Genomic DNA, 18,077 nt, shown 5'->3' on the forward strand with positions numbered 1-18,077 from the left:
TACTGGGCAGTGCACAAAGTTAAATGCACTGACCTGGATCTAACAGCCTGAGGTGGGGGCGTTTATGTTAAAATGCAGATAAAGCAGTCTCAATATGTGCTGAAGCACTGTGACATTGTGCTTATTCTGGAGCCAACTCAGTGTAAACCTCACCAGTTCCCCCCCCCCCCCCCCCCCCACGCCACTAGTAAACAGGACTCATTCAAGAGAATACAACACAGATTTACCTTTTAGACAGCCAGCACAATTGAGTGAATGACAATCTGCAGGCTTAAAATTCCTCACCTTGCTAAGTGAGAGTAAAGTTTCCTGGCTGCTCCGGTTCAATTCTTTGCCATCTGGAAATGTGTTGGCATCCTTCCATCTACAAAAGATGAGGCACACACAGCAAACAATCCATTTAGGAGGTGCACCTTTGCTGATGGCTGTGAAGGCCTATCCTCGAGAGGCAGGTTCTGCCACAAGCGCCACAAGTGAAACTGCCCAGTGACGCTGTGAGTTGTTGTTGGCATTGGCGCCTGTTTCCAAGCTGCTGTAGCCACTGGTCATCGTGGTACTGCAGGATGTGTTGCCATTTCTCTCTTTCACCAGCTAGTGACTCCCAGGTGCAATAGTCGATATTTAGGGCCTTTATGTCAGGCTTGCAAGCATCCGTGAAGCAGAGCTTTGGGGAGTCCCACTGATCGCTTGGTTCCAGTTGCCTCACCATACAGTGGAGCCATCAAAATGTACAGTATAGTGCATATTGTCATCGCACCTGACCAACCGTGAGCTACACAAGCTTGGTGTTGACATTGTCGCTCTACAAGAAACCAGATTAGCCAACACAGACACTATTCAAGAGGCTAATTACACCTTCTACTGGCATGGAAAGAGTGCTGAAGATCACCATGAGCATGGTGTAGGCTTCGCATTGAGCAACCAGCTGACACAGTTGATTGAGCCAGGAATAGTAACCTCGAAGGGCCTCATCTCCCTGTGGCTATCACTTAATGGAGGCACAGTCAACATCCTGTGCGTCTACGCACCAACTCTGAACGCCAATATCTCAGATAAAGAGCATTTCTATGACTCCCCAGTTGAGGTACTGAGTAACATCCTAGAAGTTATTCATCCTGGGTGACTTCAATGCACATGTTGGGGCAGACATTGATTCATGGTCAATATGCCTCAATCGTCATGGGGTGGGCAAGATCAATGGTAACAAACAATGCCTTCTTGAGTTTTGCGCCCTGAATGAAGTCTGCATCACCAACATCTTCTTCCAGATCAGACATCACCACAAGGTATCATGGCATCACCCAAGGTCTGAGCATTGGCACCAACTAGACCTAGCCATCATGTGGCGGTGTGATCTGCCCAGTGTTCTCCAAACCTGCATCTACCACAGCACAGATTGCGACACTGACCACTCTCTTATGAGCAGCAGGTGAACCCCCGAAAGTTCCACAGCTCCAAACGCGATGACCCGTCACGTATCAATGTCCCTTGCACAAGCAATGATGCCAAAAACCAGCACTTTGCACTGTCACTAGAACGCTTGCTACCCACCAAAACCTTAATGGGAAGCACCAGTGCTGGCATCGGTGAAGCTTGGAAGTCACTAAGCTCAATCATCTATGAAGCAGCAGAAGCATCATTTGGTAAAGGGCTGGTTTGAGACCTACTCAGTTGAGATGATATTTGTCATTGATGCAAAAAACAAAGCCGATATGATGCACAACATAAAAGCAACAGCTAAGACACTGCACGACCAGAAAGTAGCCAAGACAGCCGTGCAAAAGACAGGGAGATACTGAGCAAACAAACACTGTATCAACTTATGACAAGAGATCCAAACTGTATGTGACAAAGGAAATCTACGAGATATGTACAAAAGGATCAAGAGGGCGCTTGGCCCTGCCATCACCAAAGTTGCTGCCCTGAAGTCAGCAGATGACAGAAGTAAACAGATATCCTGCTGGGCTGCACACTACTGTGTGCTATACTCCTGTGAGTCAGACATCTCCCAGTCTGCGCTCAACTGTCTCCCACAACTTCCTGTCATAGACAAGTTAGATGAAGAACTCTCAGCACTGGAGCTTGAAGGCCATAGATTGCCTAGTGAACAGCAGGGTGGAATCCCAGACAAACTGCTCAAGCACAGAAAGTCTCATCTTTTGCCACAGCTTTATGGCCTTCTCCTTCTCTGCTGGAAAGTAAGCTCTGTTCCACAGGAGATGTGTGATGTCAAAATCATCACACTATACAAAAATAGAAAACTCTGGAACTCCTCCTGAATGGCAGATGAATTTGTACGTGTATTTAATGCTCGTTTAATGCTGGAGCCACCAAAGGGTCGCATCGGAGCCGGAGCTGCAGTGCCCGGACTGGGGCAACAATGAGCACATGCAGAAGGCCCAACGAGGCGTCGCCCCCCTCGCTGGTCTCATACGGAAAATCCTTGATCGGATCCTGGGAGAAAAAGCTCCACATCGCGGCCAGCCATAGCACTGACCCCCTCCCCCTCCCCCCCACTCCTCCCTCGCACCACCTTCCCCCCCCCCACCCCTTCCGCCTTCCCCTCCAAAATCACCTCCCCCACACCCTTTCCCTTCCCCCTTACCCCCCGCAGCCACTTCCCCCTCGCACCCCCTTCCCCCCCTCGAACCCCCTTACTCCCCGCACCCACTTCCCCCCTCGAACCCCCTTCCCTCGCACCCCCTTCCCCCTCCCCTTTCCCCCTTCCCCCTCCGCACCCCCTTCCCCCTCCTCCCTCGCACCCCTCTGCACCTCCACCCCCTCGCACCCCTCTGCGCCCACTTCTTCCCCGCAACCCCTCCCCCTCACACCCCTCCGCACCCACTTCTCCCCCACACCCCCTTCCCCCTGCTCTCCCTCCCCCTCACACTCACCCCCTAGCACCCCCACCCCCACCCCCCCCCCCCCAGCACCCCCTTCCCCCAACCCCTCCCCTGCACCAACTCTTTGCTCAGCATGATGGAGCCACCTTCAAATGGCTTGGAACACATACTGTCCATTCGACTGCTCACCGCCTCTGGTCCAGTACACCTACTCAGCATCTATGCTCCAACACTCTGCCCCCCACCTGAAGTTAAAGCCCAGTTCTACGAGGAACTCCTTAATATCATTAGTAGCATTCCTAATACCGAACATTTGTTCCTGCCAGGGGAATTTAATGCCAGGGTTGGGGCCGACTATGACTCATGGCCCTCCTGCCTTGGGCACTATGGCATTGGAAGGATGAATGAGAATGGACAGAGACTGCTGGAGTTGTGTACCTATCATAACCTCTGCATCACCATCTCGTTCTTTCACACTAAACCCTGTCACCAGGTTTCATGGAGAAACCCAAGATCACGTCGTTGGCACCAGCTGGACCTCGTCGTCACGTGGCGAGCCTCCTTAAACTGTGTTCAAATCAAACACAGCTTCCACAGTGCAGATTGCGACACCGACCACTCCCTGGTGTCTCAAAGTTAGACTCAAACCAAAGAAGTTGCATCACTCCAAGCAGAAGGGCCGCCCGCGCATCAACACAAACAGAATTTCTCATCCACAGCTGTTACATAAGTTTCTAAATTCACTTCAAAAAGCCCTTCAAAACACTCCTACAGGGGATGCAGAGACCAAGTGGGCCCACATCAGAGACGCCATCTATGACTCAGCAATGACCACCTATGGCAAACATGTGAAGCAGAATGCAGACTGGTTTCAATCTCACTTTGAACAGCTGGAACCTGTCATAGCTGATAAGCGCACTGCACTGTTGAACTACAAGAAAGCCCCCAGCGAGTTAACATCCATAGCATTTAAAGTAGCCAGAAGCGCTGCACAAAGAACAGCCAGGCGCTGTGCAAATGACTACTAGCAACACCTATTCAGCTGGCCTCTGACACCAGAAATATCAGAGGAATGTATGATGGCATTAAGAGAGCTTTTGGGCTAACCATCAAGAAGATCGTCTCCCCCTCAAGTCTAAATCAGGGGAAACGATCACTGACCAACACAAGCAAATGAACCGCTGGGTGGAGCACTACCTAGAACTCTACTCCAGGGAAAATGTTGTCACTGAGACTGCCCTCAATGCAGCCCAGTCTCTGCCAGTCATGGATGAGCTGCACGAACAGCCAACAAAATTGGAACTCAGTGATGCCATTGATTCTCTAGCAGTGGAAAAGCCCCCGGAAAGGACAGCATTACCCATGAATTAATCAAGAGTGCCAAGCCTGCTATACTCACAGCACTCCATGAACTGCTTTGCCTGTGCTGGGATGAGGGAGCAGTACCACAGGACATGCGCAATGCCAATATCATCACCCTCTATAAGAACAAGGGTGACCGTGGTGACTGCAACAATTACCGTAGAATCTCCCTGTTCAGCATAGTGGGGAAAGTCTTCGCTCGAGTCATTTTAAACAGACTCCAGAAGCTGGCTGAGCGTGTCTACCCTGAGGCACAGTGCCACTTTCAAGCAGAGAGATCCACCATTGACATGCTGTTCTCCCTTCGCCAGCTACAGGAGAAATGCCGCGAACAGCAGATGCCCCTCTACGTTGCTCTCATAGATCTCACCAAAGACTTTGACCTTGTCAGCAGACGTGGTCTCTTGAGACTACTAGCAAAGATCGGATGTCCACCAAAGCTACTAAGTATCATCACCTCATTCCATGACAATATGAAAGGCACAATTCAGCAATGCGGTGCCTCATCAGACCCCTTTCCTATCCTGAGTGGCGTGAAACAGGGCTGTGTTCTCGCACCTACACTGTCTGGGATTTTTTACTCCCTGCTGCTCTCACATGCGTTCAAGTCTTCAGAAGAAGGAATTTTCCTCCACACAAGATCAGATGACAGGTTATTCAACCGCCCATCTTAGAGCGAAGACCAAAGTACGGAAAGTCCTCATCAGGGAACTCCTCTTTGCTGACGATGCTGCTTTAACATCTCACACTGAAGAGTGTCTGCAGAGACTCACTGACAGGATTGCAGCTGCCTGCAACGAATTTGGCCGAACCATCAGCCTCAAGAAAACGAAGATCATAGGACAGGACATCAGAAATGCTGCACCAATCAATATCGGTGACCACACTCTGGAAGTGGTTCAAGAGTTCACCTGCCTAGGCTCAACTATCACAAGTAACCTGCGTCTCGATGCAAAAATCAACAAGTGCATGGGAAAGGCGTCTGCTGCTATGTCCAGACTGACCAAGAGGGTGTGGGAAAATGGCGCACTGACACAGAACGCAAAAGTCCGAGTGTTTCAAGTCTGTGTCCTCAGTACCTTGCTCTATGGCAGCGAGGCCTGGACAACGTATGTCAGCCAAGAGCGATGTCTCAACTCATTCTATCTTCGCTGCCTCCGGAGAATCCTTGGCATCAGGTGGCAGGACTGTATCTCCACTGCAGAAGTCCTCGAGGCGGCCAACATCCCCAGCATATACACCCTACTGAGCCAGCGGCGCTTGAGATGGCTTGGCCATATGAGCCGCATGGAAGATGGCAGGATCCCCAAGGACACATTATACAGCGAGCTCGTCACTGGTATCAGACCCACCGGCCGTCCATGTCTCCGCTTTAAAGACATCTGCAAACGTGACATGAAGTCCTGTGACATTGACCACAAGTCGTGGGAGTCAGTTGCCAGTGCTCGCCAGAGCTGGCGGACAGCTATAAAGGCAGGGCTAAAGAGTGGCGAGTCGAAGAGACTTAGCAGTTGGCAGGAAAAAAGACAGAAATGCAAAGAGAGAGCCAACTGTGTAACAGCCCCAACAACCAATTATATCTGAAGCACCTGTGGAAGAGTCTGTCACTCTTGAATTGGCCTTTATAGCCACTCCAGGTGCTGCTCCACAAACCACTGACCACCTCTATGTGCTTACCCATTGCCTCTCAAGACAAGGAGGCCAAAGACAAGACAATACAAAAACAAAGGCGACAGAGGAGACTACAGCAGCTACAGGGGCATCTCACTCATTAGCATCACGGGGAAGGCCTTTTACTGGGGTCATACTTAAAAGACACCATTTACTTGCAAACTGCATGTACCAGAAGAACAGTGTGGTTTCCGTGCTGGCTGATCTACTGTGGACATGGTCTTCTCCATACACCAGCTACAAAATAAGTGCAGGAAACAGAGTTTCCCCCTTTACCTTACTTTTGTAGGTCTCACTAAGGTATTCGACAGGGGTCTCCAAGATTTTGGGAAAAAAATGGCTGTCCACCAAAGCTCCTCAGTCTCATAAGATTGGCATCAGAGGTTTGGTGTTATGAGACATCTGGTGTACTCCTATCCAAATAATTTTCTGTACCTTTCCAGAAGGTTGTTGTTTTTGTTTTTTGATAAAATGTAGTTTCCAGAGTGATATTTTAGATTTTTGTTTTCATCATGTCCATGCACTTCTCTGTGATATTCAATCTGTCTTCTATTGGAATAAACATTGGAATAACACTGTTTACGCTTATAAAGAGGTTTGACCACAACAATTAAAAAATGGGATTACCCTGGTAACTCCTGATCTGTGCTGATTGGCTGATCTCAGCCAGAGGAGTAGCTGGAGCCTTGTGATTGACTTTGGAATTGAAGGGTGAGAATTATGGGATTTTGCTCATGAACTCTACTTTCATTTTTGCTGTTAAATGATTTAGGGAAAAAATTTAAAATGCGGGGATTGTGTACAATATGATTGACGAGCAATGAAAGTTGAAAATAACCAATTAGAAGGGAGAGAACAGACACTCAGTGGTTCAGACATTGACATCAACAGATCCAAAAATATTACATAAGGTATTTAACCAAAATAAACAATTTTGCTTGGTCTCCTCTATCAAGTTTAATTATATTCTGAAGACCTCGCTTGCACTCTTGTTTGGTCATGGATTAACACAAAGACTGGACCTCAAATGGAACATTAAGATTATTATGGTAGAGACCTAATTAAAACAGCCTTCTTCAATTATTTACTTTGGATATTAACATTTCTAATGCATTGACTTCAACAGAATCACTTGTTCTGGTTAAATTTCCTACTAGACTATGACCACACTTGTTAATTTAGTGTGGAAGGAACAGCAGACGCCAGTCTTGTGGCTCTACTGACCAAAGACCCTGAAGTATGTTTGATTCTAACAGGGACATATTGAGCCAGGGGCAATGAGATTTCACTGATGAAATAGTGAACTCTTGGATCCCTCCAGACATCACTTTTCAAAATAAAATGTATTTTTGTACTTTACATTTACAAGTTTAAATGTCTCATTTTAAATTAGGCTTGGATGGCTCTGCACATTCACTTGTGCCCAGGTCTTCGGAAGGTACACCACCACACGGCAACGTTGGTTAGTAGTCATTCTTCTTTTGATTAAAATATTTGTGTATCTTACTAAGCCTCATTAAAGTAGAAATTGTTACAATATCAGAGCTAATTATTTCTCCTTTGCTTTTAGGGAGCTGCTACACATGGGGGAGAGGAGCATTCAGGACTTTCCAGGATGATTTTTTCTACTTCACATCCAAGTGTAACTTCATACTGAGCCGTCAATGTAAGGGACCCTCAGAGGATTTTAACGTACAGATCCGTAGAGGATCAAATGGCAATCTGGAATACGTTCACATACAGATTGAAGGTGTCTCCATTATTATGAAAAATGAAACAGTTACAGTTAAAGATGTGATGTAAGTTATACTCATACGATCCATTGTGAATTTCGTTACAAAACTTTAGTTCCATATTTTCTATTCTTCAATATATTTCTATGAAGTTTGAATATCAAAGCCTGGGAAATTCCTATCTCTTCATTGAAATAGATGCCAGCAATACAAAACTACTCAAATATCAGGTGTGTCTTTATTGCATAAAGCTAAACCCATAGACTAATGGTATGTTAGCCTTTATCACAAGAGAATTTGAGTACATGAGTAGCAAAGTCTTGCTTCAATTATATAGAACCTTGGTTAGACCACATCTGGAGTAGTGTGTGCAGTTTTGGTCCCCTTACCTTAGGAAGGATATTATTGCCATAGAGGGATTGCAACAAAGGTTCAGCAGACTGGTTCCTGGGACTGTCCTATGAAGAGAGATTGGGGAAACTGGGCCTGTATTCTCTAGAGTTTTGAAGAATGAGAGGTGATCTACTGAAGCCTACAAAATACTTTAAAGGAATAGACAGGGTCGATGCAGGTAAGATGTTTCCCCTGGTTGGGGAGTCTATAACTAGGGGACACAACTTCAAAATAAGGAGGAAGCCAATTAGGTCAGAGATGAGGAGAAATTTCTTTACTCAGAAGGTTGTGAATCTTTGGAATTCTGTACCCCAGAGGGCTGTGGAAGCTCAGTCATTGAGTATGTTTAAAGTAGAGATTGACAGATTTCTGAATACCAATGACATAAAGGGATATGGGGATAATGTGGGAAAAAGGCATTGAAGTGGATGATCAGCCATGATCGTATTGAATGGCAGAGCAGGCTCGATGGGCTGAATGGTTACTCCTGCTCCTATGTTCCTATGAAGCAAACACTTAAAACAAATTACCACGTGTATGTATATCCCTGCTTAAAGCAGAGAAGCTTTTTTACTAGATCAGGCTGTCTTTTAGCTCCTAATAATTTATTGATTCCATTCTTTTGTAGAATAAAACTGCCGTATGATGATAAAATCATTGTTATCCAGAAATATGGCATTTACACACGCATTTCAAACAGGAAGCATGCGATATCTGTGATCTGGAATCATCGCGATTCATTGTCGGTAAGATAGGCATTTTTATTGTGGCTTATCTAGACACTTGAAATAAAGGTTTGATATATTTCTACCTTTGTACACCTGAAGCACTGTATTATGCCCTGTTCCACGGGTGTTGCCCTCTATTATCTCAATCAAATGCCCATTCTTCATATTTGAATATAAACAACCAAGGTCAGCAGGTTAATTGAGGATGGAGGGCCTAAGCTGAACTTCTCACCCAAAGAACAACACGTCTGACAATACAGCAGCAACAACCAACAACAACTGGCATTTATTGGCACTTGTAATGTCTGAAAACGTCCCAAGATGCTTCCCAGGAGCATTATCAAACAAACATAAGGAGGTATTGGGACATATGGCCAAAAGCTTGGTCAAAGAGGTAGGTTGTAAAGAATGCCTTAAGAGGAAAGGGAGAGATAAAGAGGGAGAGATGTTTAAGGAGGGAATGTTTGAGTTTAGGACCCAAGGCAGCTGAAGGCATGACTGCCAATGGTGGAGTGATTAAAATTGGGGAAGCGCAAGAAGCCAAAATTGGTGGAAGACTGAGATCTCCGAGAGCACACACTCCGTATTGCATTGGAAAGGCAATCTGTGTGTTCAAGTTGTGAAGTGAAGATAAAATCACAGCCTTCTGACTCACAGGCAAGAGGGTGATCAACCGAGCCAAGTTAAAAGTCAGTAATTATTAATGGTGGGAATGTTGTATTGTACACTTTTACAACAACAATTTATATTATATAGTAACTTTAACACAGTAAATTGTCCCAAGGCATATTACAGGAGCGTTGTAAAGCAAAATTAGACACCCAGCCACATAAGGCGATATTAGGGCAGATGACCAAAAACTTGGAAATAGAGGTAGGTTTTAAGGATTTTCTTAAAGGAAGAAAGAGAGAAAAAGAGTTGGAGAGATTTATGGAGGGAACTCCAGAGCTCTGGGCCTAGGCAGCTGATGGTACGGCCACCAATAGTGGAGCAATTAAAATCGAGCATGCTCAAGAGGCTAGAATTAGATGAGTGTAGATATCTCAGTGGGTCATTGGGCTGGAAGAGAATACAGAGATAAGGAAGGACGAGGTCATGGAAGGATTTGAAAACAAGGATGAGAATTTTAAAACCAAGGCATTACTTGACTGGGAACCAATGTAGGTCATTGAGCACAGGGGTATTGGTGCATGGGATGTAGTGCAAATAATAACATGGTCAGCAGAGTTTGCAAAATGTAGGATGTGGGAAGTCATCCAGGAGTGCATTAGAATAGTCAAGTCAAGAGGTAACAACAAGTTATTGAAGGTGACAAAGGCATGAATGAGAGTTTCAGCAACAGATGACCTGAAACAGGGGCCAAGTCACTGCAGTGGAAATAGACAAACTTAATGATGACACGGATACGTGGTTGGAAGCTAATCTCAGGGTCAAATATGACACCAAGGTTGCGAACAGTCTGCTATAGTCTGAGAGAGAGTGGGATTGGGTCAGTAGTTACAGGATCGCTACAGTCTTCCCAATATTTAATTGGAGGAGATTTCTGCTAATCCAGTACTGGATGTCAGACAAGCTGTCTAATAATTTAGCAACAGTGGAGGAGTCGAAGGAGGTGGTGATGAGGTAAAGCTGGGGAAATTGACACTGTGGGCTAATTTTATCAGCCCTCTAGGGACAGGCTGGGAGGCGGGGAGGTGGGTGGGGCATATCATGGCGAGGGATGGCGGAGGGGTGGAGTGCCTGTTGCCTTCACAAAGCCATGGAATTTTACCAGAAGGGAGGATGGCCTTCCCGCCTAGAGGCCACTTATGGGCCTTTTCCCACCAAAGCTGAAAGACACCCCCCGTCCTCATTAACGATCCCCTCCCCACTTGCTAGGGCCTGCCTGAGTGGCCCTGGTGAGCCTGACCCCACTCACCTATATTCTGGGGCCTCTGCCATGGCTGCTATTTCAGGCCTCCTGCAGAACCTGCAGTGGTCACTGCTCCCGGTGGTGCTGCTGAGACTGCTGAGCCGCCAATCCTCTGATTGGCTGGAAACTCTTGGGGTGGGATCCCCGTCAGCGGGCAGTTAATTGCCTACCTGCTGTTGAATTTGGATGGGGTCTGACAAATGGCCAAGGCGGGGTCACCCCCGCCCCGCCAACCGCGCCCAGTGTTTTCAGATGATGTCACTGAGGGGCAGCATGTAGATGAGAAATAGGAGAGAGCCAAGGATAGATCCTTAGGAAGCCAGAGGTAGCACTGCAGGAGCAGCAAGTGAAAACATTGGAAGTAATGCTCTAATTATAACTAGATAGATAAGAATGGAACCAGGTGAGAGCAGTCCCACCCAGCTGGACAACAATGGAGCAGTTTTGAAGAAGGTTGCTATTGTCAACCATGTCAAAGGCTGCAGGCAGGTCAAGAAGGACGAGGGGACAAAGTTTACCTTCGTCATAGTCACATAGAAAGTAATTTGTGACTTTGATAAGACCCATTTCAGTACTATGGCAGGGGTGGAAACCTGATTGGAGGGATTCAAACACGGAGTTCCGTGAAAGATGAGCACGGATTTGGGAAGCGACAGCATGTTCAACGGAGAGGAAAGGAAGGTTGGAGGTGGGATGGTAGATTATAAGAATGATAGAGTCAAGAGTTAGTTTTTTGAGGAGAGGGGTGATGATGGCAGATTTAAAGGAAGGAGAGACAACACATGAAGAGAGAGAACCGTGAACAGTATCAGCTAACATGGAAGCCAGGAAGACAAGTTGAGTAGTCAGCAGTTTAGTGGAAATAGGATAGAGGGAGTAGGAGGTGGGTCTCTTGGACAAGATGAGCTCAGAGAGAGCATGAGGGGAGATAGAAGAGAAACTAGAGAAAGATGTAAGTTCAGGGTTAGGGCAGGGGGAGCACTAGAGGAGGTTTGGCCCAGTGGGCTAGTGAAAGGAGGGAAGTGGCAGAAGCAGCTTATCAGATGGTCTCGATCTTAATGTCAAAGAAGTCCATGAGCTCCTCACACTTGTTGTTGGAAGTGCTGATGGAGGAGATGGGGAGTGGGATTTAACAAGATGCTCTGTAGTAGATAAAAAAAAGCCAGGGGTTATATTTGCATTCCAGGTTGATCCTAGAATAATGAGCAATTTTAGCAAATGAGAGCAGGACCTGATATGCTATATATGGTCCACCAGATCTGTTCGTGAATGGCTAAACCAATTGAACACTATAACCTTTCAATGCTGCGCCTCTTGGACTTAAGGGAGTGGAGATGAGGGGTGTACCAGAGGGAATGGGCAGGGTGAGAGAGAGTAATGCTTTTATTGGGTACTTACAGTGGGCCGAAGGGCCTGTTTCTGTGCTGTATAACTCAATGACTTTATGACTAGGGCATCAAATGTGGCAGTGAGGGTGCTGTTGAGCAAATCAGGTCCTCTTGGAGAAAGGAACTTAAGTTCTCTCTTGACTGTGTGCACGTATTTCTTAGTAAATTCTCATAACATTTATGCCCTGTTTTTGAAGTGAGCACAAGTGCTGAGTTGAGGGGAACAATGGCATCAACAATGTTAATATTTGTGATGAAATGCACTTCTAGCCTGGGCTAACTTTTCTCACTCAAAACTTGCTCTGTGTTACGACCAGGAGAGAAGGGGTCTAGGGGTTCCTTCTCAGCCTCTGCCTGGGTTAATTGTTGCAGGGTTTAATTTTAAAACACTGTTTTTTAGCTCCCCCTTAGTGAATCCTTGTTCACTGCTCCAAATGTAAGGCAAAGAAATCAAACAGGTTTCCTTAGATTTAACAAGAAAGGTAGAAGTTTATTAATCTTAAACTCGAATCCAGTTAACGACTACGAATATGCAACGCGACCACCCTAGCATGTATATGCGATAAACACACGCAGATAAGACAGAAAAAGGAATAAAGGGGAATAGTTTGAGGCAATATCTGGCAGTTACAGTCGTTTAAGTTCAATGTGGAGTCTTTGGTTGCCAGTAAGTCTTGCAATTCATTGGGGCCCAGTTCGCACTTCAACTTGTTCCTAACCCTACCACCACTTAATTCATTCATTTCAAACCCAGACAATTGGCCCACAAGATACATTGCTTTGGTAATTATAAACTGTAGGTCATAGAAATATTTCTGAAAGGATTTCTGCTACCAAAACATGTATATATTTTCATTAGGTATCTGCAATTTCTTGTCTTTTGTTCACAGATAACTCTTGATACTAAATACAAAAATCAAACTTGTGGCCTTTGTGGGAGTTTTCAAGAAGGAACTGGAATCAATTCTGGTAATTAAAACCACCAAGATGTAAATCAGTCAAACTGAATTTGAATATTATACTTGCAGATCTCTTGTGATATTTACAGCTAGGGGGAGGATGAGCTGCTTTTAAGAACAAAGATGTACATGATGTAATATAGAATGTAGTATTTGGGTGATATATCAGTCGGTAGGTGAGAAATATAATCGATTAATGAATATTAAATAGATTCCAGTGTGGAAGAAAAAGATATGCAAAGCTAAAACTTGCCTAGAGAACGCAACCAAAAAGAAAGCAAGATGACCCATGAACATTTTCAGAAATCCCCAAGTCTGTATGTTGAAACACTGCATTGGCTTTCTAGTGGGTACATTGTGTAATTACAGCCTGACAAGTTGACATGGCAAAGGGCATAATGAAAGTGGATATAGAATTCATAATGGGAAAAAGTTGACACAACGGTGTGATGAAGTGATAATGGGAAGTCCTGTTGTACAGATAGTAAATGTGTGCAGATACAATATTTTAATTATATTATAGATAGATATAGATGATTATTTAATGTTTCTTAAGAAATATAACATTGCTGTTAGCATTTCACAGATTTGCAGGTCCTGTCATCTCATGGTATATTTCCCATCTTGGTTTGTGCAGATTCCAATGATGCTATATATAACATTATGATTGCAAATCAGCTGGATGTTCTGGGCCATGTATGTGTTAGTGATCAACCTACAGGTTCAACATGCACAGCAGCTGTTGTAAGTTATTTACAATCAGATTACTTTAAACATTGTAAAGCAATTTCTTCACAGACATGATAGACATGTGTCATCTTTCCTTTCTGATTCCATTTCCAGTTATGAATATGAATCTAAGAGTTGACAGTCTGCAACATATTTACCCCTCACATCGAATGCTTTCATCACTTTTATTGTATGGCCTAATGTGAGGCACGAACAGCACATACATCCTAAGAATTTAATTTTATTTTTATTTGTGGGTTACACTGCAAAGGTAGTATTTACTGTTCATTTGTCAGTAGCCTGAGAACATTAAGAGTCAACCATTTACATGGAGCAGGGGGCGGCAACCTACGGCTTTGAAGCCGCATGCAGTTCACTCAGGATTCCTGTGCGGCTCCTGCCCTCGATCAATCTCAACCATTTTTTCTCATCATCAATTTTTAGAAAATAGTTGTCTAAATGTGTAGGGGGCTAACATTCCATGTGTAAAGAGATTGAACATGATATTTTGGGCACAGCATACTTGCATGGAGTAGCAGCATTATAACATGTGTCAACGCTATAAGCACGGCACCAAAGTGTGCCGCCACAGGCAGAGCAGCACATTTATTGGCCACTGGAAGATCAAGTGATCCAGTAATCTTGGTTCTCTCAGAACCAGACCCCACCACCCCCCCCCCCCCCCCTCCAACAAATGGCTCTTCATTCTCTCCATGAATGTTCTCAGGCCCCAAGGTACCCTCTCCAAGTATTCCCCAACGAGCAAAACTCTAATAGTTCTCATTCATTCCTGAAGCCTTTCCCCAAACACAACACATTCATAACTTCTTAGCTCAACCCTCCACCCCATTCGCCAATTCCAACTGCACACCCCACCCAATACTCGGCTGGGAACGTCCCCAGAACTGCTCTCTCTATTCTGTTGTAACTTTGCCAGAGGTTAGGCAGAAACCCTTCGTATGTGCTTAAATGGGGTTTCTGGTGACAGAGCAGGAGCATCTCTGAGGCAATTGCCCACCTTTGTGCTTAGAATTGCACCAAGCAGATGTCAGCCAGATGTATATCTGAGTGGTCCCCTGTTCTTAATTTCATTCAACTCTTCATGTAGCAGCCAGACACCTGACCAATTTCAATCAGGTAAAACAAACTTCAAAACTCAGTACCACAACTGAACACATTACACCTTCACAAGAAAAATTCACAAAAACATACGTCACCCGACAACTGAGTCCGTCACTTTTTTTAATTTGTTGCAGGAGATCAGCTATGCTTGAAATTATTTTTTTTTAAATCCAATGCACCAACTGTTGAGTTGGGCATTGAGTCATTGGAGGGTCAATCAACATCCCAAATATCAGAGTACTCATATGGCTATTGGCTTGTCTACACGAGTATTTACAATATAATAGTGAAATTCTTTGTTTTACAATTACTGTTAGTTGTGTGAAAGGAGTGTTCGTGAAATCAGTAGAACTTGCATTCATTGTTGCATTGACTGACAGCAGCTGTTTTATTACTACTAAGTGTTGGAGCCACAGAATGAAGGATGTGACACAGATTTCTGTTTCTCTCTTGTACTTTGCTACTTTCAGAGCTGCATCTCCCCCATATCGATATATTTTTCCACATGTCTTGAGAACCCCACCTTTGCGAATAAATACTTGAAATTATGCCAAAAGGATGTCTGTGCTTGTGGAAATAAGGAAGAGTGTGCATGTTCCACATTTGAAGAACTATCACGGCAATGTACAAATCTGCCTGTAATAAGGTAAATACTTCATTCATTGGTGGTATGAATAAACAATTAGAATAACAATTGTTGAAAGGCAGTCAACAAGGACAACAATGCTATGTTAATAAGACAACCAGGCAGATCAGTGCCAGTCGTACCCCTGCTAATGGATTTTAATGATGTGCATGATTGTTGTTGTTTCCGTTGCCACTATTGTTATGATTTTTGACAGCACAAGAAATGAATCTTCTTTCCACCACTTTTTTGCTGGAGGTGCTAACTCATGTATTTACACAGCACCTCCAACATCATCTGGGTGTCCCTTGGTGCTTCACAGCCAATAAACTATTTTTGGTCAGTCTCAGTTGCTAGGCAACTGCAGTAGTCAACATGCATACAGCAAGGTTCCATAAACAGCACTGAGATGAATGATAGCCATTGTGCTTTGGTTGAGGACTGAATGTTGGCCAGGCATAGGGAGAACTCTCTGCTGCAATTACCCAATGACCCCAGAAATGCACCTTTTCAATGAACACTTTAGGCAGTCATTTTTCAAAGAGGAAAATTATTTCAACAATAATATAAAGAGTGCATTTCTAATTGGTTTCTTCAATGAAAATCATTGAAAACTGAAAATTACTGTCAGTAATGTGGGTATATAAACAATGCACTCTTATTGTGGTGAAGAGAAGAATTTGATACACGTGTGTTAAATGTTCTTGTGATACCATCATTCACAGTAATTTCTAGGCTATTAGATTCATAAAATTTTACAGCACAGGAGGCCATTCTGTCCATTGTGCCTATGCCTGCTTTTTGAAAGAACTATCCAATTAGTCCCACTCCCCTCTTCTTTCTCCATAGCCTTGTAAATGTTCCTGTTCAAATATATATCCAAATTACAACTGAATCCACTTCGACTAGCTTTTCAAACAATGCATTCCAGATCATAACAACTCACTGCATTAAAAAATTCTCCTCATCTCCCCTCTGGTTCTTTTACCAATTACCTTAGATTGGTGTCCTGGTTACCAATCCACCTGCCAGTGGAAGCAGTTTCTCCATATTGTTACGAGTGAGGCGGGAGGAGTGCACTGTTAATTCAGTCCCACTTCTCCACGGGTCGCAACAGATTATTTAAATTTTCCCACTTACTGACACAGTCAACCGGATACACTATTTTCTCCCAGAATAGAACATACTAACCAGGTTTCGTTACTGAACAACAAAATTAACAGTTTATTATAAAATAAGTCTTAACTAGTAATGAAGATCTTTTTTTTTTTTAAATCCAACATTAAATTTTAAAAAGTCCCCTTCACCTTCATCCCTTCACACTGACACACACACATATTTTATGTTTATTGTTATGATCGACTGCTCAAGTCAAAGCCACCAATCAAAATATATAATTCTGATTGCGGTGAGAGCAATGCACTATCAAATCTGTCCCACCACTGCACAGATGGCCTAACATATCACTTTAAACTTTCCAAATTAAAGAAAACCACAGCCAAATTGACCATCTATTCGCCCCCAAATGAGGCTAACCAAACCAGATGTCTTTAGATCAACAAATCAATTGTTTAATTAGAAAAACTAAATTCTTAAACACTACTAAGATATAAACAACATTTAAAATAGAAAAAAATAGTGTCCTTGCAGATTTACATTCCTGCTGACGTGGAATCTTCCAATGTGCAACAATCCAAGGTTGCTTGAAGTCCTCACAGCTTTCCGATGGGGGGGGGGACAAAAAGGTTCTTCAACAGTAGAACAGTCCGTAGTCTAGTTCAGCAGTTGAAGTGATGCTCTTCTTCTTCCAGCGATGATTTCAGCAATTACAGTTCAGTAGTTAAAGTAACTGGTTATTTTCTTTTAAGAAATTAATCTGACTTGACATCAGAATTCTGAGAATATAATAAATAGGGTTTAAATAAACTGAGGGAGAGCTCTTTTTCCTTCAGTATATGCTGGCAGAACAGCTGTCTGTGTAGCTGTTAGAAAAGTCTGTCTCACAATAAAAAGCCAGTTCAAACAGTTAATTGCAACATTGTATATCTGGTCCTTGGTCTCTGAATGGCTATTGCCGGGTAACCAGGATGCATTTTTTGAAGCTGGTTAGTTCCCTCTCCGTATGGTTGTATCCAACGGCAACCAAAATGCATCTTCTTAGTAAGTCCTGAGTCTTGCTTGTTCTTAAAGCTGATCCTTTTACAGCCTTAAAGGCACACCACATACTTCCCGGAAAAAAAAACTGCAGGATCATAAATAAATAAATATATATATATATCAAAAAGGTAAAAAAGAATTTTTAGATCAGAGCTCTATTACAGACAAAAAATACACACCTGGGCAGATCACTTACCCACCCCTGAAACTTAGCAGATGTGGCATGCTGCACCAAACTGGCACACAGTCCAACCTCCAAACACAAGTAGACAGAATCTTTAGAATCTTTCAGAATTAGCTGTCTTCAGGTGGCATTGAAAAGTAATTTAGCAGGCCTTCTTGAAATATTGGAAACAAGATGAATTCACAAGATGGACTTCAGAGTCTTTTTGGGAATTGTGAGAAAGCAAGCTGGGTTGTAGTCTTCTGTTCTTTCTTGGAATTCTCTCCTTCTT

At 43.9% G+C, this 18,077-nt stretch overlaps 1 protein-coding gene across 2 annotated transcripts in view; it reads left to right on the top strand.

The window, feature by feature from the left end:
- The window catches only part of LOC137384715 (mucin-2-like), a 94,182-nt gene that overhangs the window by 9,251 nt on the left and 66,854 nt on the right, over nt 1-18,077 (top strand). For both annotated transcript variants that reach the window (XM_068059029.1, XM_068059030.1), the window contains exons 2-7: nt 7,270-7,338; nt 7,447-7,675; nt 8,631-8,748; nt 12,921-12,999; nt 13,627-13,733; nt 15,311-15,486. In XM_068059029.1, coding sequence (XP_067915130.1) covers nt 7,270-7,338; nt 7,447-7,675; nt 8,631-8,748; nt 12,921-12,999; nt 13,627-13,733; nt 15,311-15,486 — 778 coding nt within the window. The remainder of the gene's footprint in view (nt 1-7,269; nt 7,339-7,446; nt 7,676-8,630; nt 8,749-12,920; nt 13,000-13,626; nt 13,734-15,310; nt 15,487-18,077) is intronic.

This window comes from Heterodontus francisci, chromosome 27, assembly GCF_036365525.1.
Source record: "Heterodontus francisci isolate sHetFra1 chromosome 27, sHetFra1.hap1, whole genome shotgun sequence".
Lineage (NCBI taxonomy): Eukaryota > Metazoa > Chordata > Chondrichthyes > Heterodontiformes > Heterodontidae > Heterodontus > Heterodontus francisci.